Below are 27,860 nucleotides of genomic sequence, written 5' to 3'. Positions count from 1 at the left end.
GAAAATCTCTCACATAAAAGTCATAATAGTTCTTATTTCACTCTCAGAGTCAATGTAATGAGACTTTCTTTTACCAGACGTTCAACCACTTGACTCCACCGTTCTTCCATCTGAACTATTTCAGTACCCCAGTGAAGCAGGAAAGAGCTTGCCTGTACTCCCACTGGTTTTCCATAAGACAGGCTGGCAGAATTTAAAATCTCCTTCTGTGAACTGATGCATCCCTGGGTATCCAAAGACACCCAGAAAGTACAAACACAAAAAGGCTTGAATGGGAACTTGCACAGAGATGTCAAAGTCTGAGACTGTCAAAGTTGGCCTCAGCACTGAACTGTTTCGATTTCAAACCACTGACTCCTGCCAGTAAACAGCTTGATTGTCTACTGAGCAGACACAGCTCATGATCACTAAACCAGAAGGCTACCATGCACTGCGGGCTCTCAGAATAAACCATATATTTGTAAAGGAAATGCAATCCATGGTCTAGTATTCCCTGGCAAAGCAAAGGAAGTATTATGTGGACCATGGTGGTTTTGATTTTCTCTTTTTAACTTCCACTGATGTTACTGGCAGCCCCTTAAGCTCAGTGTGAGGTTGTGTTACAGCCTGAGGAGTCATGCAGCCTTGGCAGGATGCTGAACGTGGCCAGGGCACTGTGCAGCGTCAGGAACACTCATACTCAAATGTTTGCAACCATCAGGCTGCATCCACTGCTCCTTCCCAAATCCCCGACCACGCAACAACGTAATAAACACCTCAGATCACACTGAAACAAAAACATACTGGATACAATTTTAATTAAAACATTGTATTTTTACAGACCCTAATTTTTTGATGGAAAACAGACCTGCAAACCTCAGGACAAAATTCTGCGATGTGGCTGTCCACATGGGGTCCTACCGCAGGAACCTAATGCAGAGGCTTGATCAAGAAGCATGTGTTACATTTGCCAAACATGAGCCAGAAAAGAGACTGGAGCACCTGTGTGAATGTCACAAAGGCAGTGTGCACAACCCACAGCACCCAGCGGGACTCTACTCGCTTCCAGCTGTCCATTGTGGACAACTCCCCTGCCCTTCATAGCTCCTCTGCAAACATCCATGGGTTGATGGCAAGTTCTTTTCTTAAAAGGTTTAAACAGGAGTGATACAGAGACATAGGCCCTTTGCAGAGCAAGTATCACTACGTCAGAGTCTGATACAGACCTCAGAAACTGACACAGAATTTACTGGAAATGGTATATGGACGTCAAAGAGTGCTGCAGCATATTTAAAGATATAGTTATTTTTTAAAAGGGAGGTTTTTTCTCTTGTTAAAACCACAAATGCAGCCTGGAATCTAAGGTCTAACTACGCAGCTTCTGCTTTCAAGAAATCATTGCTGATTACCAATTTTTCCTAGCAAATAATTGGTTTGTATTCACGTGGTTAAACTTCGGCGTTTAAATTCAGAGGTTATCTAGTCTAACACTCAGAAATAATTAACACTGGTAACCTTTCTCCAGGAGAACATTTTTGGAATGAAAAAAGGCAGCTCTTTGAAAATTTTCATGCAAATGCATTGATTAAAAACCATAATTTGGAAGCACTGACATGCAGATTTTTAATACTGTACTAAGAACTTCCAACTTTTTAGAATGAATTTTAAAATTATTCCTTTTTTTCACATGTAGAAATTCCTGGATTTTAGCTCTTGAGCCATAGATGTGTGTTGACATTGTTAACAGTACATATAAGCATCATTTTTCTGAGTCTAGTGAAGAAAACATGATTTCTTCTCCTGAAACAAACGACTGAAAGGATTTGTGTTAACAGCACTTCTAAGTAATAAATGTTTTATAACACTTAGTGAGTCTCTATGGCAGAAATACAGACTTTCTTGTCATCCTGGCTTTTCTGAACTTCAGAGATTTCATTAAAATTAACACTTGACAGAAAAAAAACAGGTCTGTGAAGATTTGTGGAAACCAACTGCACAAGGTCTACATATCACCTAACACCCTTTCAGCAGGACTAGCTCTTTTTTATACATGTAACTTGTTAAAAAAGTAATTCATATTGATTTGTTTGTAAGGCAATATTGTTAGCATCCATCCTTGAAATGATGGCTAAAATATCAATTTTAATAAAACACCTCTGGGCTTGCTAGAAATTAATTTATTTCATAATGTATTGCTTTTTTTTCAACAGAGAAATAAATAATGTTACAGTTTCCAGGAATCCTGGCTTCATAAAAAGCAGGGTGCCATCTCAAAGGAGGTTATTCTGCCCCTCTGCTCTCATGAGACCCCACCTGGAATGCTGCATCCAGCTCTGAGACTCCCAGCCTAAAAAGGACATGGAACTGTTGGATCAAGTCCAGAGAAAGACCACGATGTTGATAAGGGGACTGGAGCACCTCCCCATATAGACAGGCTGAGAAAGTTGGGGCTGTTCAGCCTGGAAAAGAGAAGGTTGTGCAGAGACCTCATAGCAACCTTCCAGCATCTGAAGGGGCCCTACAGGGAAGCCAGAGAGGGACTCTTTGTCAGGAACTGTAGTGACAGGACAAGGAGTAATGGCTCACAGTGAAAGAAGGGACATTTAGGTTGGATATGTGGAAGGAATTCTTTACTGTGAGGGTGGTGAGACCCTGGAACAGGTTGCCCAGAGAAGCTGTGGCTGCCCCATCCACAGAAGCGTTCAAGGCCAGGTTGGAGGCAGCTTTGAGCAACCTGGTCTGGTGAAAGCTGTCCCTGCCCATGGCAGAAGGGGCTGGAACTAAATGATCTTTAAGGTATTTCCAATCCAAACTATTCTATGATTCCTAGCAGTTACGATTTGGTTCAAACAAACCTTGACTTAAGCCATCCAGGCAGGTCACTTGCTTAGTATCTAGATTTTCCACTGGATCTCCTCTAGAAACTTCTCCAAAAGATGTCTGCCTTTCAAAAATGTTGTTGTTATTGTTAACCTGGCTTCCATTTTGCTTCATTAGCCTGAAAACTTCTGCTTCTAAGTCTTGTATCTGAAAAAAATACAACGCAGTATTACCAACAATATACATCCCAATTCACCCTCCCCATGAGAGATGTTGTTTTTCCAGAATATCATGCAGAATTGCCTCATTCTTCAAATATAACAGTAAATGCTACTCACACGAGCTTGTAAGCCTTGAACCTCTACAAGGTGTGCTTTCTCCAAATCTTCTATTTTCTTTCGTTCAGCTTCCTGGCGTTTGATGAAGTCAAGTTCTCTTAGGGGAAAAAAAAAGATGTATTTGCTGTCATCAAAGCAATCAGAAAAAAAAATGTTTTGCTACTCATCAGAAAAATCTGTCCTTACCAAATAATTTATCACTCACTTAGTAAGAACTGTGAAACTGCAATCAGGACAAAACCCTAAGCAATTAGTCTAAGTGAATATGCTAGGCAATAATATAAAAATGGCAAGAGCAACTTATCTGGAAAAAAATAAAAATCTCAGTTCTTACTAATAATCAAAACAGTTAAACTGCTTTCTTTTCCTAATCTGTGTTTACAATAAAACCACTGTAGCTTAGTTTATGCTGTTCTGTGTTGTAGGACATAGAGCAAAGTCTCTGTTCTACTAGAGCATGACTGTGCTCCTTCACAGAATGGACAACCTGTAAGTTTGCAGGTACAAACTGAATTTTCTAAAGGAAATACGTCACGTCAGTTAAGGAGTCTGAGGAATTTAAAAACAGCTGACTAGATCTTTTACTAATATAAAGCAGAATGTCCATGGAAAGCTATCCGAATTCATTCTAGTGACTTGCCCTATCTCTTTTTATTTTGAATATAAAAGAAATTTGTGATAGAAAGCACACAGGATACAAATTAGTTTTGGAACAGTCACGAAATTCCAAAACAGGTAATTATATTTTGATAATCTAAGCCTCTTTTTAATGGGGCAGGATATTAATTTCTGTAATCCCAATAATCACTTGACATTGCTGTATGTCTTCGAGTTTTCCTCTTTAAATAAGCGTATTTCAGCAGAAAATGAAAAAAGCTGCTGCTGAAAAAAAAAAAAAAAAGTAATTTGGGGAATGGAAGCTGTTATGGAAATGTAAGATGTTATCATTCTTGCTAGCCACCAGGGAGAGGGGACCACATGAAACATGTTTGAGGGGGCCGGGAAATCATCAGTTAGCTCAACTCAGCTCAAACACTCTTGGCATCTACAAGAAGAAGAAAAATAAAATGTAAAATATAACAAAGCAATATTCTTTTTGATGTTACATTAGTACACAGCAGGAATGAATCCAGCTGATACAATACCCATATAAATTGCTGCAAACTTTGCTAATCAAATGCTTTACTGTGATTACTCTCAGTTGTTTGCAATTACATTGAGCTATCTCCTAATTCTGAAACATCCCAACCTGGAATATTACAGACTAAGTCTTTATTTAGGTACAGCATGATTACAGCTTGAATACTAGCATTTTTCCATAACAGAAAGAGTCCATGCTTTTCATGAATAAAAAAGTGGAAAATAGTGTTTACCTTACAGATGTTTAACAGTGGGTTTCATATTTCAAAATACATCACATACATGTTTTCTAACTGGCCACTAAGTCATTTGCTGAGCCTGGTGTAGCTGCTTACTTTTGCTGAAAATCCTTGATTAATTTCTTTGCCTTGTTATATTTCTTCTCCAGAGCCTGATACTGGCTTTGCGTCTCCTTGAGGTGCTCATTCACTGTGTGACACAGGGTTTGTGCCTCAATCCAGTAACTCTCTAATTTCATCATCCTTTCCTTATTCTCCTCAATGTTCTGCTGGAGTTGGGTCTTCTCCAATTCCCACCTCACCTTCTCATTCTCAGCAGCCTGCAGCTGAACAAAGGAGTGGAGATGCAGTCCATAAAAATCTGCAAAGTGCAGCCTAATAGCTCAGGATTAATTCAAACAACACAAATAGAGAGAAGCAGTAAATCAGTAACTATGATAGCACTACGCTAGCAGAGGGAAGAGTGTTCCAGGACAAAGAAAACAGGCTGATACATGTAATATTCTTCCTCATAAAACCAAGCAGAGTTTTTGCTCAGTGTTCCAGTGCAGCCTCTGTGCTTCTCTGGGTTATACTAACCTATTTGACTGGCTGACATTTAAAAATGTCAATAGTGGAGTACCCGGGCAAACTGCAGGGTTAATCAGCCAGCACATGGGATGCATTTTGCTTGGTGCATGTGACTCAGGTGCTATAAAGTATTCACACACTTTCAGAAAATGATGACATTTCCTATTTTGGGGAGGGGGAATTTGATTTCCAGATTTTTTTGTTTTCTTTTAGTGTTCTCATTTGCTAACTGAAGCTACTGCAGGTTTCGGTGTTTGGTGCTGGATAAGGGTAGGTTATACAGCATCTTGTGGGATTTAGCTCCTATAAATTAGTAAACAAAAAATGCCTTAACATCCCTGTTTATTTACCAAGAGTTTCTGATTTGCTCTAGGCAGTTCTGCTAGCATTAGGGTTGATACACACTAAAAAAAAATTAACTTGTTTGCAGTTTTATTAGTAATATACCTAAATTAGTCACATTTTCTTCAGATCTATTGAAAAGATGAGGTAAAAAGGTCCAACACTAAAAGGCACATTAACCCTAATTTTGCAAATGGATTTGCACAGAGGAATGTTTACACCCACACATTGATGCCATCAAGTCAATGGGCCTTGGCACAATCCCAAGGGATCGACTGTGTGGCTCCAATTGCTAGATTAGAACTGGAAAGCAGAGGAAGAAAAGATTTTTGACTTTCTGGACTGAAACAGGACAACAGAAATTGTCCTTACAGAAAACAGTTGCACTCTGATTTTTTTTAAACAGTAATTTATGCGGATTTGATAAACACTATGCAAAATACAAAATAATAGTGAGTGTAAATGCTGCTTGAAAGAAACAATAATCTACAATCTTTTCCTGAAGTACAATTTTCTATTTTTCTTATTTTTATTTCCTTTATAATGTACTCAGACTCAAAGAGAAGGATGTCATTATAAAACCTAGTATTGCTGAAAAACTGAATAATCAGTTAGGTTCCCATAAAGGTTACCCTAGTACAAAAAAGCCAAATTCTTTTTTATTGCTATAGCAAATTTAATTTACTAACTAGCAACTGATTGTGAGATTATGTTTTCTTTTAACTGATCGTATTTTTCCTTCCTAGTCTATCTTTTAAAGAGAGCTGCAACAATATGAAACAACACTTTTTCGTCTGTATATAGAAATAATTTCTATTAAATACCTTTAAATGAATCATGTTTTTAAAAAATGTTGATATTGCAAAGTAGCGCAGGGATACTTTAACATCACTGGTAAATAAAAACCTACTAACTTCAACTTGAACATTCAATCCAAATATAATTTTAAAACCTGAAAAAAATACATCAGAATTTTAAAACTAGCAATCTGCCATTTAGTCATTATGATACCCCTTAAAACATATGTTTAATTGAAGCTACAAAAGTTGGCACTTTCTTTTAATAGCAGCACTTAAGATTTTTACTCGAAACTTGGAACAAAGAATATACACCGAGACAAGATTTAGCTGAGCCACTGCGCTTCTTAATCAGCCTTTAATAAGGATGGTGACTTCTCCACCCACATAAAGATACATCTTCAGATCTGATTTTGCACGAAGAAAAAAACATTATGTATTAACCATATATTAATTCTTACCTTTGTCTTCAGCTTCTGAATTTCAGCTTCTGTAACTGCATGTTTGATTTGCAACTAGAATTGAAAACATAAAATAAACAAGTGAAGTCACAGAGAGTACTCTGGTATTTTTAAAGCCTGTGCTGCAAGTTGAATACCTTATTACATAGCAGAAGGCCCCGAAGACTGCTGCAGTGCAGTAGATTGTAAATTAAAATGTCTAGCTTGCAAAATGACTCAGTCTGTGCAACCTAATTAAAGATAGGATGCCGTCTAACCACTCATAATTTCAAATCAGAACATCCAATCTGTTTAGCAAAACCAAATGTCTTATGTTTAAAAAAATTAGATGTAATCCTGCTGGGCTTTGCTCTCCTCTGATGTGAATGAGAAATACGTCCCAGTGCTGAAAGTCCCACTGCACTGATTAAAGCAGGCACATTACAAATAAGCAAATATGGAAATAAGTGATTTAACATCTCAAGAAGTCAGGAAAACCTTGAGGGAAGATTCCACACATTTATTTCATGCAAGAAGAAAGGTAAACTGATGCTATCTTTCACCAATAGCTGGAGTTACTCTGCACAAGCCAGCTAATCTCAGTTGAGGGCAGTTACACAGGGAAACTGTAAATAACAGCAACAGCACTCAAGCAACAAAGTGATTGCAAGCGGATTAACAGCCCAGGCAGTGTGCTAAAGGTTGTAGATACATCATCAAGCAGCCACAACAACAGGGGATCTGTACAGGGAAAGGGTTGGTGTGGAGGACCTGGCACCCACCTGCACACCTGCTGTGGGATTTCTTCTGTACTAACCTACATTAGTCTGTTCCTGTAGAGTGAACAGCTCACTACAGTCTACTACTCTGAGTGTATTAGGCAATTTCCTGAAACACCTTTAGTTTTACCACAAAGGTCTGCTATTCACAGGCTCCAGGAACACTCTGAAGCACAAAGCAAACCACAGCTCTGACAGCACAACCCTAATCCAAACAGCACTGACCACGCACATGTACCCAACACTGGCCTGCACCCCAATCCCTGCTGCTGTACTGTTTAAAGCAGGCAGCATGGACAAACTGCTGACAGGCCCCAGAACCTCACACTGAATCAGTGACTCGGGTACCTTGGGCATGGAGCTGTGGGCAAGGTCAAAAAGTGAATTACAGCCTGAGCCAGCACTGCACTGGAGATAAGGCATCGTCCATTATTTATGAATAGGAGGAATAGCTATGGAAAAGCATGTTTTACATGCAGGTCACTTCTCTTACAAGACAAACATGAGCTTTTGGGAATAGTTTATGTGAGTTAATAAAGTATATGAGGTCGTTGTACTGAACCAGAAACTAACATCTCTGGTGAAGCAATGGCTACATTCTTGAAGAACCAGCTGTCAGTAAGAAAATGTGCAAATTAATCAAAGAAGTTCTTCTGGGCGAGAAGAATAATTTTCAAAGTAACAGGAGCAATCACTGAGCTGACCAGTACAAGTATCTCTGAAAAATTCTAAGCCAATTTAGAAATTCCCTTTTCATGAAGTCTCTTGAATGCCTCTTTTTATGGCACAGGAAATGCACACTCTCAGATACAGTTTGGTTTGCAAATCAGCCTCAATTAACCTACTGAATAAGCCTAGTCCTTTAAGGTGGAGAAGTCCTCAATTTGTGCTGGACAGAATAAAGGAGACATCGATTCACCATTTAGGAATCTTCTTTCCAACACTCATTTCTTGGTCACGGTTTCCAGAGGAGACTGTGAGAACTTCTAGTCCCCACAATCATCTGTAACTAATGCTCACTTTTTGACTTTGCACTGAAAAGAGGCACAACTCTTCCTGCGCTCAGTGAGAGCAGATGCAAGATTCCATTTCAAATGAAATGAACTGACTACAGCAGCTTGCAGAGACACAGGTAACCCACGGGTCACGGGGCTCCTGAGCAAGTGCCACAGGGGAGCAGGGCTACTGCTCCAGGATGGAGAAGTGCCAGGGCAGCTGGGAACAGGGCACTTGGCAGCCCTGGAGCTGGTCTAATGGCACGGAGTTGCCATTGAAGCTACTGCACCTAGTAGGCCAGGAAGCTGAGAAGGACATACACCTTTTTGTATACATATTAGAAGAAAAAATACTTTAATTAGCATTTGCAAGAGGTTACTTGCAATTTTGAGCTCAGTCATTCCAACCTCTGCTCTACAATTTTCAGAGATTGAGAACTGTTTTTTCTCCCCATTGCACTCCTGTTAATAGTGAAAAATTATTAAAGAACCATCTCAAAACATCATGGTGTTTATAAAATGCCTAACCTTTGCTTAGTTCTGCTACACCGTTCTGCGATGAGATAAAATCAGGGGAATAATGGATGAGCTAGATTTTTCCCCTTTTCGGACTTAATAATGGCATCAAAAAGCCAAGACTCAAAGCCTTAGGCTACCTGCTGACAGCCCACTCCCATCTCTTCTGAAACCCCACAAATCCATACGGAGCACTTAAAGAGCTTATTATTACATACAAATAAACTCCAAATTGTTGCATAAATGACAATCTGCTCAGGTACAGATGGTTTTTAACAGTTATTTTTGTGCTCTCTGTTATTAAGTTAAAAAAAATGAATACTGAGTACCCAGTCAGATCATTGGATCAGTACATGGTACAGCAGATCCCACTGAGGCAGAAGAAAGATGACACTTTTCTGCTTAACAGAAAAATGTATAGCTGGATATGTGCTTTTTTTTTTTTTTTAAGAACTAATTATGGTTATAGAATAGATGAGAAATGCTAACACATTTATAGGTTAGACTAAACAACAGGCAAGGTCAATATTTGGCAAGAAAATCTGGACACCATAGCTAAAATTTTTTTACGCAAGTTTACTAACAGGGGACCAGAAATCTTTATTCCATGTCCTATTTAATGCCAGACAAATTCTTGGCAGATACTATTTTGTGGGTGTTTTTTTTTTTTTTTGGCTTTTAAGTCAATAAAAAATTGTGAAGGCTTCACTTTAACAAAGACATTTTCAGTAATTTTTGGCACATTTCCTATTCAAGTATGTCTTGAAAAGCTGATTAATTCTCTACAAAACAATAAAACTTGTTATAAAAGGTAACTTTCAGAGAGAAAATGGATTGAATTCATCAAGACTGCAAAAGGTAGAATGGGATGAAAGTCTAGCAAATGTTAAAATACCAGGAGTATGCTGGGAAGGAAAGTATGCGAGAGAATCTAATAATCACCATGACAATTTTTACGCAATCATTATATATTTTTGCATATAATGATCATCCATTCTTCATATACCTCATTAAAATATGAAATAATTAATTCTTATATAAATGTCCCTTCTCCCCACAGATCTTGTCTCTCTTCAATCATCAGCTAAAATAAAGTATCTAGCTTTTTCTCTCAAAGCAGTTAAGAAAAATCAGTTCTATTTTTCCTGCTTTACAGCCAGGAAACAAGACTTTCAAAAGTACCATGATTCACCCAGGAATGCCCATCTCTCTTCTGACTTTCATTCCAAAAGCAAGGCATTTTAAATGAGTTCTCTCAGAGTATGGGAACATGATTTTTGTTGCAAACACTGAATTCAACTAATTAGGTCAAACTATTATGCTTAAAGATTATGTCCTACCCATTTGCCTAATACTTTCATTAATCTCTGGAGTAAGAACAAGAAAGAACAGTTATTCTTTAAATACAATTCCAGAAAACACTGTGTGGGCTTGTGCAGTGTGATCATGAACAAGTCCTCCAGTGTTGAAAGAATTCAGGGCAAATACCAAGAAAAATACATGTACTCACTCGGCATCAGCCAACAAAACGCAGCTGTGTACTCTTAAAGACAATCCGTGGAACAAAAGTGGTGTGCTCAGAACAGCAGTAACTGCGGGGGCTGCTGAAAGAGCCCACTCTTAGGCAGGAGCATTTAATGTTTTCTTCTCAGGCTCTCATCTACACTTACACTCAAGGAGCCCAAAGTACCTTCATTTGGGCGCTAAAACAGCTTTTTAAGGCCATTACAGAAGACAGGTCTGCAAATAACTTCAAATCACTCTGGACAAGCTCAAGTATGGCAATAGCCTGAGTTTATGGAAACTGTATGCAAGGACAGATTTAAAGGTGGTTTATTCAAAGGTGAGCTTCTTGCCCATCACTGCATCTGTGTTTTGCACAGCCTTGGAAAACTCGCTGGCACGCAGAGAATGGTAGCACCTTGCCACCATTTTGAGACTGTTATCTATGTATGATGCAAAGGATTAGAAAATGAAGTAAAATGTTTTGCTAATTCGTGTAAGAGCATGAAACTCAAAATATGGAGTGAGAAAATCATAATTTAAGTAATGTAAAAAACTTCCAGGAACCAACAATGAATAACAGTAGGTACCCCATGGCTGAGAGGGCTATCAGCAGAAAAGGGAAAGACTGCTTGCTCATTGACTGATTACTTTCCACACATGCCTCTCACTAGAGGGTAGTAACAATATATTTATACAAGATGAAATATCTGGTTTGAGTGAAGGCAAGAGGATAAGTGGAGAAGGATAAAAAAGGAGTCCGGGTATTTTAATACACCCATCTGGGCCCAGGTTCTGCTGCTTAAATCTCCTATGAGGTTCAGGCTACTTTCACCCTTCTATCTTCCTGTGTTTAAAAAAACATCACTCAGCCCATTACTGGAAGCTCATGTACCATCCAATCCATTGTTTCATACCTTTATTTGAATGAGAATTCAGGAAACCTTAAAAAGAAGCCACATCAAAAACACACAGCCTAAAGTACAGAAGAAATGTCCCTCCATACTTTGGTATGTGAAATTATATTAATTCAGTGACCACAATGAACACCACAGTTAGTACAGGTGGATACTATACTCCCTAACCATAAACTTGGCACAGTCTTGGTAAAACTTTGGTAAAATACCATCTTGAAGTATGGCTGCTTCCCCAATAGAGCACCTTTCCAGACACATGGCCAAACACATGACGTGGCTGTACACTGATGAGTTACTGTGGAATGGCACAGGATGAGTTTCACATGTATCTCTTCACTGAAATTTAACGTTTGTTGTTTGGTTTTCCCAATCACCTTTTATTGGAATCTTAAAAAACCAAAGCAAAACAAAGCAAACCGAGCCAAAAAAAAAACAACTCTGAAAACCCAGAACCCTGCTAGTGATGAATGAACTTGCACTTTGCCTATGTGGTCAAATTAAGTGCTGAGGCAGAATAACTTCTGTATTGAAAAGTTAATTTATAAACTGCCCTCATTAATATGACAGTCACCTGAAAGGTGATGCCAAAATATCTCCAAAGGCCAGCTCTACTTCTTTCGAGCAGAAATTTTTGAGTCATTTCAAAGTACTAAACATACCAAAAGCTAAAAACCACTCCAGTTTTCAAGAGAAAAAACCCAAGCACTTAACTAGAAATCTGGTTCAGTGATGTATTTCAGGAGTATTTTCTGATGCATAACTTACTTCTTTGAATTTGTGAGCAAGTTTGCTGGTGTCCACATCACTGGGGGAGAACATGTCATCATTTTCAGGGAGATCGAACACTTCAATAGCCATGTCACCTCCTGGAAGGACAGGTCCCATGTCTTCATCTTCTTCATCTGTAGCATATTCCCCTGTCTTAATTTTATAGCATTTAAGAAATTCCAGTTATCCTCTTATTATGCAGAGACTATGCAAAGAGTAACTAAGATTCTGTGCAATCACAGCATTCTGCATACAAAAAAGGTTATCTTTGTCTTTAGTTATAACCCCAGTACTGATGAATTCTACCAGACAAAATGTAACTCCACAGCAGTATTTCAGTACATTAAGAGAGAACACAGTGTCTTAAGCACTAATAACTCAGTTCTCAAGCATTACTGGCTCTGTATTTTGATGGTTTAATCCTTTTCCAAGTAAGACCTCTGTTCCATTGGAAGAACTCTCCAAATTTATTTCAGATTTAACAATGAATCTTTTCCAAACAGAAAAAAAAAAAGCAGAATACAACCATCAGGATCTTGATTAGTCATTAATGAAGTCATCTGGATGAAGTAATTCTCCAATGAATTTGAAAATTCATTGGTTTCTTCTTTATAAACAAATTAACGATAGAAAAGTCACACCCACGCAGAAAGCAAGAGAAGGAAAAAGAAACCAAGTGTCAGAGACAAGTTCAGAGTCTGAAGCCAGAGTTTACTCAATTTTCACCCTGAATAAGGAGCTGCTTTGAACTAGTTTGGAACAATAAATGTGGGTGTTTCTTGTGTAGGTAAACCATGAGGTGCAAACAATTTGCTGACAAAACAGAATTTTGAAAAATCGTAAGCTGCAGTCAGTATCTCAAAAACAAACAAAATAAAACTAAACAACAATATTGAAAAGAAAAAGCTTGAAGTACTGAACCCCAAGCTGCCTACTCAGTTTTTTGCACACGTCTTGCTCATTCTCCCTAAGGTGAATGGTACCACCTTGCTCCTGCAGGGCTCTCTCTGGAAGCTGGAGTACAACGTGCACGGATCACAAACAGCCTGCTGGCTTGCAGATGACTGTGCAAACACATTATAAAGCAAACACTTCCCTCAGGACCACATCTGGATTTATAAGGCTTGGGACTAAATAAATACATGGAAAAGGAAGGGCGGGGGGACCAGTGCAGTCTTTTTCATGTTTATACAATGACACCACCAAAATTTTGAGCAAACTATTCAGTTTTACTTCATGAGCTTTCAGTTCTTGAGATGAAGAAACATAATACTATTATCAGAAGTATATTCCCCATAGTGCTAAAATTATCAATTAGTGTAATTTTGAATGTTTGAAAATGTTTGAACATGAGTTCAAACTGCAGCTTCCTACCTTAATTCAGTTTCTCAGCTGTTGTTTAGGCTTATGTGAATCTCTAAACTAAAAAGCAGTGCATGCAAGATGTTGACTCTAGGTGGACTGGACACACAGCACATTGAATCATAGAATGGTTTGGGTTAAAAGGAACCTCTAAAGATCATGGAAAACCAACATTCCTCTTTTTTTAAACCACTGAAGTTTTAAAAAACAAAGCCAAAACACAAAGAAAGCATAAAATAATTTAGTAAAATTTTATGATGTTGAAAGAGCTACTAAAAAGGAAGTAAGTCACCAACATGCAAATTCATACTTTAAAACAGTCACTGTAAAGTGAGGCACCTTTTTGGTGAGTTATTGCTGCCACTATAAATAGAAACATATTCTCTAATGAAATAAACAGTAACCATTTATTTTACATACTTCATGCCTACTAAGCATATATGCCTAAGAATCTCAATAGTCTTCTATTAAAAAAAGCTAACAGCTAGTTTTGCTTCTTCTTTCCTTATTTAAGAGAAGTAAAGAATACATAGTCCACCTCACTGGAGTTTTCAGGCATGTAAGCACTATAGCTAAACAGAACAACACCAGAAATTGTCATTCTGTATGTCTAGATCTCATGCACACACAAAACAATCCCTTCTGTTACACTCCACCTATAGTAACTTCTTTATTATTTAGTTTCTACTTTATTGGCCCTGGCTATGTGCAGTAGATGTCTAAACTGAAAATATGGCTGCTAACTCTCCTGGATCTTTCCAGAAGCATGTAGGGCCACCTTCCCACACCATCAGGACAACCACAAACAGAAAGACTAACTCTTAAAATCACACAGAGATTTCAGAGAAATTAATTTTTGTGGGGAAAAATTACTAACAGTCCATTTATTTTCCATTTTGCAGACATTATCCATGAAACAAATAAGGTAATACACCACCGTAATTTCTGCATTAAAAAAAATCCTGGTGGGTCCATCAGCAGTGGCAAGGAAGTCTCTGAAGCATGCAAAGAGGAGGCAGAAACAGGACCATTAACCATTAAACTCATGCCCTGCTTATGTAAAACAAAACAGACCTGGCTCAGCTACATGTGCATTTTAAAGAAATACATTAATACAAAATCCCAATTACATTTACCGATTTTGGCAAAGGAATAAAACAGAATAATTTAGTTAAAACTGATTTCTCCAAAGACTTAAGCTAAGAACAAGTACTGAATACAAAAAGAAAAATGAACACACATGAAGGAGTAAATTATTGGGGAAAAATTCAAGAGCAGACAATATTCTACTGGCCTCAGGAGCCAGAGTGTTTGAAGAGGAACATCAGGCAGCTAAAAATGAACACAAAGGAAAATCTTGCTTCAAATTGTACATAATGAGTGTCAATGAGCACAGTCATTTTTGCTTCAATTAATGAAAAAAAGTAGCTGTCAAAGCAAAGCACAGCTGAAGTAAACAAGACACAAGGATGACAAGAACACATTACAGAACACAGAAAATAAATGGAACTTCTGCTTTTGTCTTCAAAATAAAGGGATTTCATCTTACAGTCACATGAAAAACAAATTACAGGTTCAAAAGAGCCAATGTGTACATTAAGGAAATATAAACCATAACCTACATGAAACATACTTTCCCTGAAAGAATTCTCTCTGCTGACTTTTGCTGCACATGAAACTTTTAGACAGTAGTTGTTCACACACTGTACCAGTTAGCTAGAATGTGAAATTCACTATTTTACAAGGAGCAGCAAGGCACAGAAACAAAGTTGTTTTACTTCAAATAACAAAGCCCTGTGAGGTAAGAGTTGTCATTATAACTCCCTTTAGTTCCATGCAATACATTTTGTTTCCTCATCCAGCAACAGCAGTAATATTTTTAACTCCATAGCCAATGAAAACTTACATGGTCTTGAAGGAAAATCTCAGACCCTTCATTCTGTGTTGGTGAGCAGAATTCATCCATGTAAAAGCCCTGTTTCTCACTTCAGCAGCACCTAGGGCTCAAGCTTGTCCCATTCAAAGCAACAGCTTCTGATACTAGCCATTCCATTTTGCTATATGCAATCACAGCTAATAGCATGAAATTACCAACATGAGCTGCAATTTTCCACTTCTAAAGGGAAAATGTGTTACTTGCATTGTTTAACTGCCTTAACAGTAAATTTCGGAAATGTGCCTAACACTCCCAGCCATAAAGAAGGAGCTCCAGCACCAGTCAGGATAATGCAGACAGACCTTCCCCAAATCACCATAACAAAGGCTGCATCAAGCTACACATTTTGTTCCTGCTGAAACTCTCCCACAATCAGGAAACACCATTTGAAGAATAAATCAAGCCCATCTCTTCATCTGATTTTTTCTTTGATGGCTTATATTTAATTCTTTCAAAAGAGTGAAGAAAAACATAATGGCATAGTATTAATCATTGCTTTCACAGGAATGCATCATATTAATGATGTTGGAAAAAATGTACTCCGAAGGATTTGGTTTAAAAAATGTACTTTTTGGGTGTTAAGACATTCAAGTGCACTGTCACTTTTTTTTGCATATGTCAAGATTATCTTCAATGGTTTTAAATGCTGCTTTGCTCTCAGCATGTCCTAATGAATGAGAATTTAAAATGAATAAAATATTCATTTGACTATTAGTGATATTATAAAACATCACTTGCATTAAACTACTTGTCTGTGGCCACAGAGTGAACAGAATCCTGCAATATATTATTCATTTCACATTTTGCATCACCCCATGCAGCCTTCTGGGGAACAGGTCATCTGCTTCATGTGACTTTTGTCATTTGCTGTAGAACATGAAGAAGATAATACCAAGTCCAAATCAAAATTCCAAGAAATGTCAGAATTTGACTCATGTGCACAGAACACTATGTTAACACAGGGAATTCAAAAGGTTTCAGTCAAGGATACAGATTCAGGTCATACTTAGCACACTAAGTAGGAAATACAAAGACAGTGCCCACTTCAAAGCCTTTGACTTTTATTTTCTGACAGGATGCTACAAATTAAAAGGATGTGGGATTTTAGAAAGCTAAACAAACTGGTGATGAGCAAACTCTGCAGCAGGCTATCTAGAGGCAACATACTCTCCCAGCTTTACTGTGATTAGCACAGACTCACTAGGAAATGCCAGGGCTGCTTATTGTGCCTAACACTTGAGAAATAGCTGATACTACTGGCTCAAGTGCTTGGCTTATGGGAGCTTAACAACAAATTGTGAGCTGATGCACACTCATCCTGCTGGTCTTTGCATGGACTCCACTGTGAACATCCATTTTCTTTTCATGTTCATCACAAGGGCTTTATGCTTCCATGCAAAAATTTAAACGAAGGAGCATCTGAAAGCATCCTGCAACCCTGTGGGACCTGCAGCCCATGGTAACAGCAGATTCTGAAATGCAGGGATGCAGGGCATTTATATAGTAAATGATGAGTTTTCAGTATTACTTACAAAGTAAATGATATGTATTTTAGAAACACTATGTATTAGTGTAAATCTTCCCCAACAAATAGCTGTCAGGCAACATTCCTGCAAGGCAATGAAACGAGAAGGCAGTAGGCTAAACTGCATCTCTAAATTCAGTATCCAACTCAAGTCCACTGCCCACTAGCTGGCAGAAACTAAAATTGTCTCAGAATACTGCTTTTTAAAATAACTTGGATCCTTCTAAAATGCCTACGGACTCCTTGGGCTATGAAGACTTTCAGAAGCTCCAAAACAGAGGAAATCCAGCCAGCTGGTGACACAGCAAGATAAAACATCAGAACGTGCACATGCCTGGCACACATTCTCTTCCTGTGGTTTAACCACCTCTAACAAACACAAGTCATGTGCCATGACCACAGGACTCAAACAAGATCACTGACTTCCTGCTCTGGAAAACTTAAAATATTATTGCTGTCCTTACAGTAGTCTCTGAGCCTCAGAATTCGGCAGTCTCAAGATAATTTTCTTGTTTATTTATGCAGTGCTGTACCTGGAGATCCATGGTACCATATTTTTAATGGTGTAGGAAAATGAACAGGATGGCTTGACAGCTCTGAAACTGAGCAACTTGTGTAATTCTGTGCTGCCTCAATGCCAAACTCCTTACACTGGCAATCCAAATACTCCTCAACTCCAAGCAGTCAGAGTCACTATTCCCTTTGACAAAAAAGACTCAGAAGGGCAGTAGTGGTTTTTGTACGCTTGTAGATACTCATTCATCCAGTGCAAACTGAGATTTTCTTGCCCAAAAGGTGCTCTGCTTACCAGAGCCAAAGAATGCAGGGCTGGTGGTGGTGTCTGGCAGCAACATAAACCCAGCCAGACTTGTCCACACAGAGCAAGGTAAGTTCAAAGAAGTAATGCTCATATTTGACAGTAAATGGAGCAGAAGTGCTTGTGGTGACCAAAAAATGTCTTTGAACTGTGGCTAATATGCATTAGATCACAGTTTACATCATGTCAGTTGTCTGGGAATGGTGCAAGCTATGTGTGTAGACCTGGATAGCATAGTCAGGTGGCTAAAAAATATTCAGATTACTGCAGGTATTCAATAAAATCTATTTCTGGTAAGTCTCATAATTAAGAAAGGGAACATGCTACACTTAATACCTTAGTAACTAAACCCCAGCATTCATTCTGAAAATGTTTACCACCCATGTCACAAATATATACATAGGAAATGGGATGACCTTCAATGATCCCAATGTAGTTTTTAAGCACTGCATTTGTTCTCAGGCCTAATTCCTTCTCCTTTCAAAAGAGATAATTGATGAGATCATCTGGATCTCCCCTGGTAGATGTCTTTTCCTTTCTTTCTCCTTTCCTCATATGCAACAAAAAACTCTCCTCTGTACTCCAAAGGCCATTGCCAAAAATCATGTCATAGTCACAGAGATGGTCACCATCCTCAGTGTGGTGCTGGAATAAGAAAAGAAACCTTTAACTCTCTTAATTATGGTAAAAAACTGGGAAAAACTTGCCCAATTTTATTTTCTCTCTATGATCCAAAGCACTATCAAGAGAAAACACTTTGTGAATTTATGATCTTTTGTGAAAAATTTATGGAGTGAACAGGACCTAAGAGTTTGTAACCACCAAACTGCAAGGACAAGACACGTCACAAAAAGTACCTGATACCTACTCATACCTACTCATCCCTGTCCTCTTTCAGCACTGTACTGAGAATCATTTGCATGGCCATCAGTGTGACAGTGTCACTGTCAGCACCTTCACAGCAACAATCCCTACTGAAGGCTGAAGTACTACCAGGATCAGGATTGATCAGTATGGGTTTAACAACATTTTCTTTATTGCCAGATCTTGAGTAATGCTAAGATCTAGAGTGGTGCATGAAGGTAAAAAAACACAAACATTTGAGATTTTTTGCAGATGGATGTGTCCCACAGATAAAAGCTGTAATGTATCCATCACTCACACAGGTCAGCCACACACCCCTCTACATGCAAGTACACAATGAGAAAGATTTGATCATCAGGCATTTAGGACACCCCTCTCTTGCATGCATGAAAGCAATCAGACTATGCTCCCCATAAAATAGTAATGAAAGTCTTCAAACCCTGAACTCTACAGCATGCTGTGATGAGAGAACTTTCCCCAAAGCCAAGTTATTCCATTTTGTTTTTGAAGAGATTGTAAGAGAGTTCCTTCAAGAAACTTCTCTTGAATTTAATTCTAGACTAAAGAGAAGTTAGGAGGCTTGCATGTTTCTGTAGTTTGATGAGGTAACAGAGAGGATATGGATTTTTCTATCCATGGTCTCCCACAGCACACATACATATGCATGTTCAGCTCTTCATTTATATGAGTTACATATGTCCCTGTGACAGGATTAATTGTAAGACATACTGAAGTATTTTTATTCTTAATATCAGTAGAAATTATAGTAAGTGAAAGCATTACTGAGGCTAGGCAGGATTTTTACTTAGTCTGTTGGGACACTTCTGATTGTTCAGACATATTGCTATTTTAACAGCATGTTTCAAACTTTGAGTATCTCCTGATTTTATGTCAAGAGTATTTTTTTCTAAAAACAAAAACTAACCTGAAATAAATGCATATAATGAATTCTCTATCTCCCCTTATCTACTGTTCCCTTACACACACACAAAAAAATAAAACTGGCCCAGGATGAAAGCACACTGATACATGGAATCTAGCATTACAAATAATATTACTCGAGATGATGTGAAATGATGACAGTATGCTTGGGCTTTATGGAAGCAGTTTGTTACAAAACCCAGCAGCTAATTTTGGGAGTAACACAGACAGCAGGAGTCTCTGAAAAAGCTCTCAAAGTAATCTTTCCAAGTATCTTGGTATTTATGCATACTAGGAATTTTATGAGAATGGAAAGAAATTATGGAAATTTTAGTGCACAGAGTTGTTAATTTCAAAACCTTTGTATTGGCACTAATGGTAAGTATGAATATTCACTTCAGACAAGGTAGGCTAATTCTCTATCCTGAGGAACATCAGTTCACACAGAAACAAAAACATAATGTGTGGAAGGAGGGGTCTTACCTAGAATTTCAGAAAACATTCTGACTTAAAAAGAATATCAATTCTTCTAGAAAAAAAGCCAAACATTCTCAACCCCTCTAAAAGTTAGAGGGCAACTTTTACCAGTTTTCCCAAAACTTTAATGTTTTCACAAAACTTTGATGTTTCAGTGCACAACCAAACAAGCTTTACTCCCCTATTTCAGAAAGGTCTCAGCTTTCAAGGAAAAGGAATGCTTAGAGAAGCATCAACCAACTTGATATTTGCTCTTCTGGAACAAAACAAATACTTTAAATCCATGATGAAAACTTTTTCTATAAATATGTTTTTCAATTAAGATTTATCATCAAAATCAGTAAATATCATCAGCAGAGGTAATGGAGAGGCCCAAAAGTTGACCTCTGATTGGTAAGTAAAAAGAAGGAATTAGGAATAGGAAAAAGGACATTAAAAAAACACCAAAGAGTGAAACACTGGACAGTCTGTTACCTCATCATCGTCTGCATCATACTGTGCATAGTGCTGCTCCAGCAGCTCTCTCTGGCGGCGTTCTTGTTCTAGAGTTTGGCTAATCAGCTGCGCAACCTCACTCACTTGGCCCGGTTTTTCTCGTCCAATTACAAACCTATACAAAACAACAGTGAAAAAATATTACTCCTACTGTTTACTGAAGTTCTAGGGTTTTAGCCATTTGTAGTATAGAGGGTAGCCCTTATCTCCAAAGATGCATAATTTTGGTCGTTTCAAATGTGTTCTGTGGAGGAGATTTGTCACGAGGGCACTGTGTGTAGGAGTAGGAGTGATCAGACCATGACAGGTCTGGTCACACGACAGGAGAGGCAAAATAGAAGGGATCATTACAAGCCACCACTCCAAGTTTCAGTAAAGTATAATCACTTCCATTCCCTTCAGAGCCATGTATTTTCCAGGAGGCTACGGAAGTCCAGACCGTTATGGGTGCACAGTAAGAGCACAGGAGAACTTATGGCAGCTCACAGTGAAAGGAACATGCACGAGAGTAACTCCTCCCCACTCTGACTTAGAAATTCTTCCATTTCTGAGCTTTTATATCTGTCTTCCTCCAGTCTAGAAAACAGAATCTATTTCCACATTTTAAAATCTGACAGACGCAATTTCCTTAATTTTAAGCTGCATTCAAATCTGTCTTTTATTTCATGGACTTCTGTTGCTAAGGAACGTTTTCTCCACTGTTAGCTACTGCTGAACACTGGGCACACACTTCCTTGGCTTAACAATATACAAGGGAAGTGCCTCTTTCTTGGTTGAGACTTACAAGAATGCTTCTCAGTCCTGCTTTCAGCAACTAGAACTCAGAACTAGTTAGGACTGTAACCCCCTTTTTTTTTTTTTCAGCACAGTAGCATAACCATATTTAGATATGTTGCTATCTCCAAAACTAATCATAAACACTCATTACACAGTACCAACACACTGTGAATTACTGAACAAAAACACAATTTAAAGATGTCAAGCTGAAGAATTATTTTCTTAGAAGGCTAGAAAGATAATTAGGTAATTACAGATGAAAGAAGTATTATGTAGAGCTGAAAAGCACAATAAGGTGACACGCAGATACTGGATACAGTAAATTATTTGTTCCCACAATATTTTGCTCAAATGATTAATTTAATTTATTATTTGATCGAGAGGCAGAAATGTGCATTCTATCTCATGTATGAAAATTCTTTTCATTAGTACTGCCTATCACTGTTAAAATCCCTTGGGATTTGTCATCCATGTGTAAGCCAACTTCCCTACAGTGGGTGACCCTGGGTCTAGTTCCTATGACAAATAATTTTTCAGATCCTATGAAGTCAGGCACTACAGAAAGGACTGCAGTTTGGAGATTATTTCAACATCATCAAAATATCCCAGCTATTAATTACTTCAAAAAGGATAAGAAAGGTGAAAATTAGTAACTCCATTTGAAATAATGGCACAAGGTGCTCTGAAAATAATTTGCAAGAAAGTGTCTCAGCTTAAACACATCAACAGCAAATACAGCAGAAATGAGAAGAGAATCAAGGCAATAACATCAGCATTTTCATCCTGATCAAACAGATCACACTCATATCCCACTATTACAAAGTATGACATTAGTTCTCAGTAATGATAAAGACCTTGGGCTGAAAGAAAAAGAGTGTTTCTTCATGGCCCCTACACTTCATCTGTTCTGCATGCTGACTCACACACAGATCCCGTTTCCTCTAAATTTTAATTTTAGAGCCAAGTATTACAAAGACTAAACCTGTCATGTTTTCAGACTCAACTGGGAGGAACAATGAACTTTTGAAATTACTAAAGAAAGTAGAAAAAGGATTTAACCCATATCTGCTACTTGTTTGTCTCCTCTAATGTAAAAACAAATTAAAATTGAATATGGAAAAAAATCTATTTAAAATAAACATTTTAAGCAAAATTATGCATGAGTGTATTATTTACACTACTATTTACATAGTAGAAAGAGCACTACATTTGTAAACATGTGAGGGAGATCCTCAGTGTGTAAAGTTATGAAACCACACAAAGTGATGCAAATATTGGATTCCCTCTGGCCCTCTGCCTGGTAATTCACCTTCCTTGAAAAATACAAGACTCAAAATACTTCATACAATCACCTTTTACATTGAAAACTTAGAAAAGACAACACATAATGCACCCAAAGTCTGGTAAATCCTGATAACTTGGAAGTGGTTTTTGTCACATTAGACTGCAATGCAGTAATATTTTCATACAGACAAACAAAATTAGGTAGCATGTAAAAATATGAAGCCTTATTAATTGAATTTTTTTTCGCATGGCAAAGACACAGTTCACATTGATGTGATTTTCAAGGCTTAATTCACATTTAAAAATGAAGCTACTCCATGATACCTGAAGCTGTTCAATGACATACGAAAAAAAGTCTCCAAGCAATGACAAAGTTTAAAGCAAATGTTTTCCAAAATAGAAATATACTAGTAATGTTTTATCTTACTAAAATTTATTGGTTTAGAGTGAGGCATATCCAAAATATCTGAAAATAAGTTTTTAGAAGCATTCAATCTACAACTGATGTCAGTTCTAGACAAAGAATTGTACATTTGTAAAATGGGATACTATGTTCCCAGCAATTACAGCTTTTACAAATGAAACCAAACTTTTTGTCATCTTACATTCCATAATCTTAAGAATACCATGCATATAATTATACTTAAATAGTAATTGAGATAAACCACAAATTACATAATTAAAAATTTGCATTTTATAGAGAGAACTGAATAACTTAGAAAACCATAAAGCAGGGGCAGTTATTAAATCTCTAAGCAAGAATTAGATATTTATTCACAGAATAGCTTTAAATACAAGAAATATCATAATCTGAAGTGTTTAAATATGGGAAAGAGACATAAGGCTGTGACTCACTGACCAAAGAACCACAACACACACACTTCAACAAAGTAGCTAATTATATATTTCAAATCACTTTGGCTCAACAAAATCAATCACATGCATTTCAGACTTCATTAGTTTATCTCAATGGCTAGGAGTATTATAAGAAAAAACTATATATTCTGTCAGCAATAATGTAATTGAGAAGCTGGTCATGTTTTTAGATATGAGACAAATGAGCATTTTACAGCCGTTAAACCACATCACAATAATATTCCCCATGATTATTAAAGCCAGCAAATGCAAAACAAACTCCAGCAAATCTATGATACAGCCATCACTGTACTAAATTTTAGTCATTACTGATTTTTTTCTGAAGTCTGCAAAAAAGAAGAAAGAGAAGGAGAGAGGCAGGGCATGAACTGCCCTTGATACTCCAGAGTTACATGCAATTTAGCTGAATTACCAGCCGTGAAATATTCTTTGTGGTTGTGGTTAAAATGAACAGGGATGGAGCTAAAAATATAATTAATATTTGACTCTATAATGGATTTTAGAGTATCTAAAAGAATTACGTGTCTTGAGAAATTGAAAATTAATTACAGTAGCAGTGGTTAAGAAAAGCATTCCACTGAAATTGGAAGCAACTCCTACATCTCCTGCAATCCATGATTTAAATATTTTACAGCACACCTGATACATAGCCTTCTGCATATGTCCAGCTTTTATTAAAAGAGGATCTGCAGACCTGTGCTTCTTGAAATAACTTATTGATTTTTTATCAACTATGGAAACCAGAAACATTATTATAAAAATTAATTAAATTTAAAAATATTTCCACTTTGAAAATAACTGTTACTAAAAAAAATTGCCAAGGCACCAAATCTGTGATGCGAAACTGAAGTTCTGCAGCACACACTTTTAGTGAAATGAGTTAATGATTTCTCCTGAAAATACTGCAGGAATTATGTGCTCAGTTAAAAATACAATAGCATGGTTTCCTTAAATCCAACAAAAATCAAGAATACAGCAAACACATTCTAAGAAAGAATGGGGGGTTTGCTGTAACAGTATTCAAAATCTTCTCTTCTAACCTTTCCTAAAATACAGTTTGGTACAGTAAATGTACAAATGTAAAAAATGTACAGTAGAGTTCATTCAGAGAGTTTTACAGTCAGCTGCCTCATCCCTGGAACTGTTCAAGGCCAGTGTGGATGGGGCTTTAAGTAACTTACTCTAGTGAAAGGTGTCTCTGACAACAGCAGAAGGGTTGGAACTAAATGATCTTTAAGGTCCCTTCTAACTCAAACCATTCTATGATTTTTGAAATGGTTTTCCTCTGAGCTTTAAAATCTGAAGCTGCTTCACCTACCATTTATCTCATTTATTTCAAGATGTCTTCAATTACCAACTCTGGCTCCTTCCGTTAGGTTAACAGCCACATAATTAATCTGAAGTGCTAAAAGGGGAGTGAACCCTGTTAGGAAAGCAGTTTTATTTAGTACAGTAGCACAAGCTGGAACTTGTGTGGTTATACTGAACAAGATCAACCTCTCCCAAACAGCACTCTCAAATGCAGAACTGACTGCACATAAGGAATTCACAACCTATGAGCTTCCATTACACCTCTTGATATGAAATGATGTGAAACTGATAAACACTCCGAATAATTTCAGCTGGAAGGAAACTGGTCCAACTTAAGCCCCTGACTTGAAAAGAATGCCAACTTTGTCATGGCCTTGATCAGAATTACCCTTGCTGCAACTTCTCTCCATTTCCTGTAATTTTGTCCCTTTGTACTGAGGATGAAGAATCTGGGTTTGTCCATTCCACCTCACTGAAGGTAGCTGAGACAGCAGTAAGCCGCCTGACATTCCATTCTTTTCTTTCTACTGAAGATGTTCTTTCCACCTCTTCCCAGGATGCTGCCTGCACATCTGCTCTCTAGCTCTAGTTGCAGTGGGATGCTGCTCCAGGTGCCAGACCCACACAAGCCCTTGCCTCACAGGGTTTCTGTCAGCCCTTTCCTGCAGGCTGTTGAAGATCCTACAACTGCAGCATTTTGTTACTCTATCTACCTCATGTGCAAACTTATGTCAGTAAACCCACCCAGCCCACCCCTGCATCAGAGATAGGCATGTGCACAGCAATCTTTAAAGCTACTAGGCTGGAACCAAGAGGACTGGTAGAGGGAAATAAAAAAGGTTTGCCTGGAAATAACTGAGAAGTGATCCAAAACTCCAATCCAAACAAGTGAAGAACTCTGCCTGGAGATCAGCGCCCTAAGTAACATAATAAAGTGATGACCACCAGTGAATGAAAGTGGCAATGACTGCAGTTATTCAAGGTCACATAAGAAACATCTAAGAGTCTGTGCAGTAGATACAGTGCAGGATGCTGGCTATATGAAGCAAGTACATATAAGTGCACTTTGGGAAGAGGCTCCAAGGACCTTGGAGATTGAGTTGCCGGTAAGATGAACTGTTGTGCAGAAGTTCTGCAGCCTCTTTGTCCCCAGACCCAGGATGAAGTACCCTGAATTTAAAAACAGACAGAAGGACCTCAGCTTACCACTTTTGGTTGGAAGGGACCATGCTATGAGCAGGGACACCTTTCACTAAATCAGGTTGCTCAGGGCATCAATCAGTCTGGCTTTGAACAGTTCTAGGGATGAGGCATCCACAAATTTTCTGAGAAGCCTGTTCCAGTGCCTCACTACCCCATGAGTAAAGAACTTTCTAATCTGTAAAACAAATCTCTCCTCTTTTAGTTTAAAACCATTCCCCCTTGTCCTATCACTATCTGTGTAAAAAGTCACTCTACCTCTTTTATATAAGCCCCCTTTCATTAATGGAAGGTGCTATAAAGTCTCCTCAGAGTCTTTGCTTCTCTAGGCTGAACAATTCCAGCACTCCCAAACTGTCCCCAGGAGAGGTGCTCCAGCCCTCTGATCAACTCTGTGGCCTCCTCTGGACCCACAGCAACAAGTCCACATCTTTCTTGTGCTGGAGACCCCAGAGCTGGATGCAGCACTGCAGGTGGGCTCTCACAAGGCAGAGAAGAGAGGCAAAATCACTTCCCTCACCCAGATGGCCATTCCTCTTTTGGTGCTGAGCCAGGATGTGGTTTGCCTTCTGGTCAAACAGTGGTATCAGTGGTACTGGTGGATGAGCAGCAAAATCACAGGTTAAGCATCAGAAAAGCCTCAGCAGACTCTCCAGAGCATCTTGGATAGAAGCCCCTGATAAACTATGCTACCATCAACCCTAAATGGGTACTGAGTCAGACAATTAGGCAGTCATGTAAAAAACCCACACAATAATATCAGTGCACTTAGATTAATTATTCCTCCAGAAATCAATTCTAGTCTAGGGCCTCACTGACACATTGGCTTTACTCAAGAGTATTTCAAAATTAGCCAAGGGATTCAATGTTTTGGCACCTCTCCAGATTCTGGTCCTTACATTGCTCTGTTCTTCCGAGAGTGCATGTTAAGAATCAATTCCATCTCTTTCCAGACAGCCTGACAGTATTCCAACAAAATCCTTGCTTAAAAGGTTTCCTTGAATACAGGGTGATAATTTAATCAGCGTTTGCTATAGCATCACACAACTCTTATGGGAATGACCACTTTAAAGAGACACATTTGTAAATCTGTGCTTTAACATACCTGAATGCAGACACCTCTGTTCAGAAGGTACAAGTGCTAGCAGGCCATGTTTCTAAAAAACACAGATTGCTTTTTGAGGTGAGATCTGTCTTCCCTCACTCTTATCCTCGCTGGCATCCACAGGGAAGAAATCCAGGAAGAAAATACAGGTAGGTCACAAGTAAGCTTCTGAGTTCAGACCATGTCCTTAATCTGGATGATTACATGATCCAGATTCTAGGCAATCCTGGAATGTGTCCATCCTCACCGCACAGTCCAGCTAAACACTCCTACAGCATCACCCATATAGTTTGATGAGTTATCCTGCAAGGATGAACAGCAGGTATTTCTGCCCAGCTGTCACAATGTAGTATCCCATTAATCAAGGTGCACCAAAACTGTGTGGGAGCTTCCACAAAATAGTATCTTGGATGAAGGAGTAAAAAAAAATAGCTAAATGAACATATATGATGATATTTCAGTTGCAGGATTAGTAGTTTATGTTTAGATCCAACCAAGTTGAGGATGAACTAATTCAAAACCTGTCAAGTTGTTCCCTTTTCCAGGAAAAGAAAAGAAAAGCTGCTTCTAATGAAATCTAGCTCCTCTAATGTTTACTTATTCATGTTATATTTAATTTTAAAAGCCATGCTCCAATACCTAGGAAAATAGTTTTTAATTCAGACAAAATATTTAAATGATTTTTTAAAATGTATTTTACACTCAAACATATAATTTCCTGTCCTAATCTGCAAATATTTTTTAAAAAATTGCCATAAAATTCAAAT

At 38.0% G+C, this 27,860-nt stretch overlaps 1 protein-coding gene across 6 annotated transcripts in view; it reads right to left on the bottom strand.

The window, feature by feature from the left end:
- PPP1R9A (protein phosphatase 1 regulatory subunit 9A) overlaps positions 1–27,860 on the bottom strand; it is a 131,355-nt gene that overhangs the window by 22,491 nt on the left and 81,004 nt on the right. For all 6 annotated transcript variants that reach the window (XM_038129513.1, XM_038129512.1, XM_038129515.1 and 3 more), the window contains exons 6-11: positions 20,520–20,655; positions 12,141–12,296; positions 6,687–6,740; positions 4,613–4,842; positions 3,138–3,234; positions 2,835–3,006 (exon numbers count right to left, since the gene is read on the bottom strand). In XM_038129513.1, coding sequence (XP_037985441.1) covers positions 2,835–3,006; positions 3,138–3,234; positions 4,613–4,842; positions 6,687–6,740; positions 12,141–12,296; positions 20,520–20,655 — 845 coding nt within the window. The remainder of the gene's footprint in view (positions 1–2,834; positions 3,007–3,137; positions 3,235–4,612; positions 4,843–6,686; positions 6,741–12,140; positions 12,297–20,519; positions 20,656–27,860) is intronic.

The sequence above is a fragment of the Motacilla alba genome, chromosome 2, assembly GCF_015832195.1.
Source record: "Motacilla alba alba isolate MOTALB_02 chromosome 2, Motacilla_alba_V1.0_pri, whole genome shotgun sequence".
Classification (NCBI taxonomy): domain Eukaryota; kingdom Metazoa; phylum Chordata; class Aves; order Passeriformes; family Motacillidae; genus Motacilla; species Motacilla alba.
The sequence above is the reverse complement of the archived record's forward strand: the minus strand, read 5'-3'. Positions and strand labels throughout refer to the sequence as shown.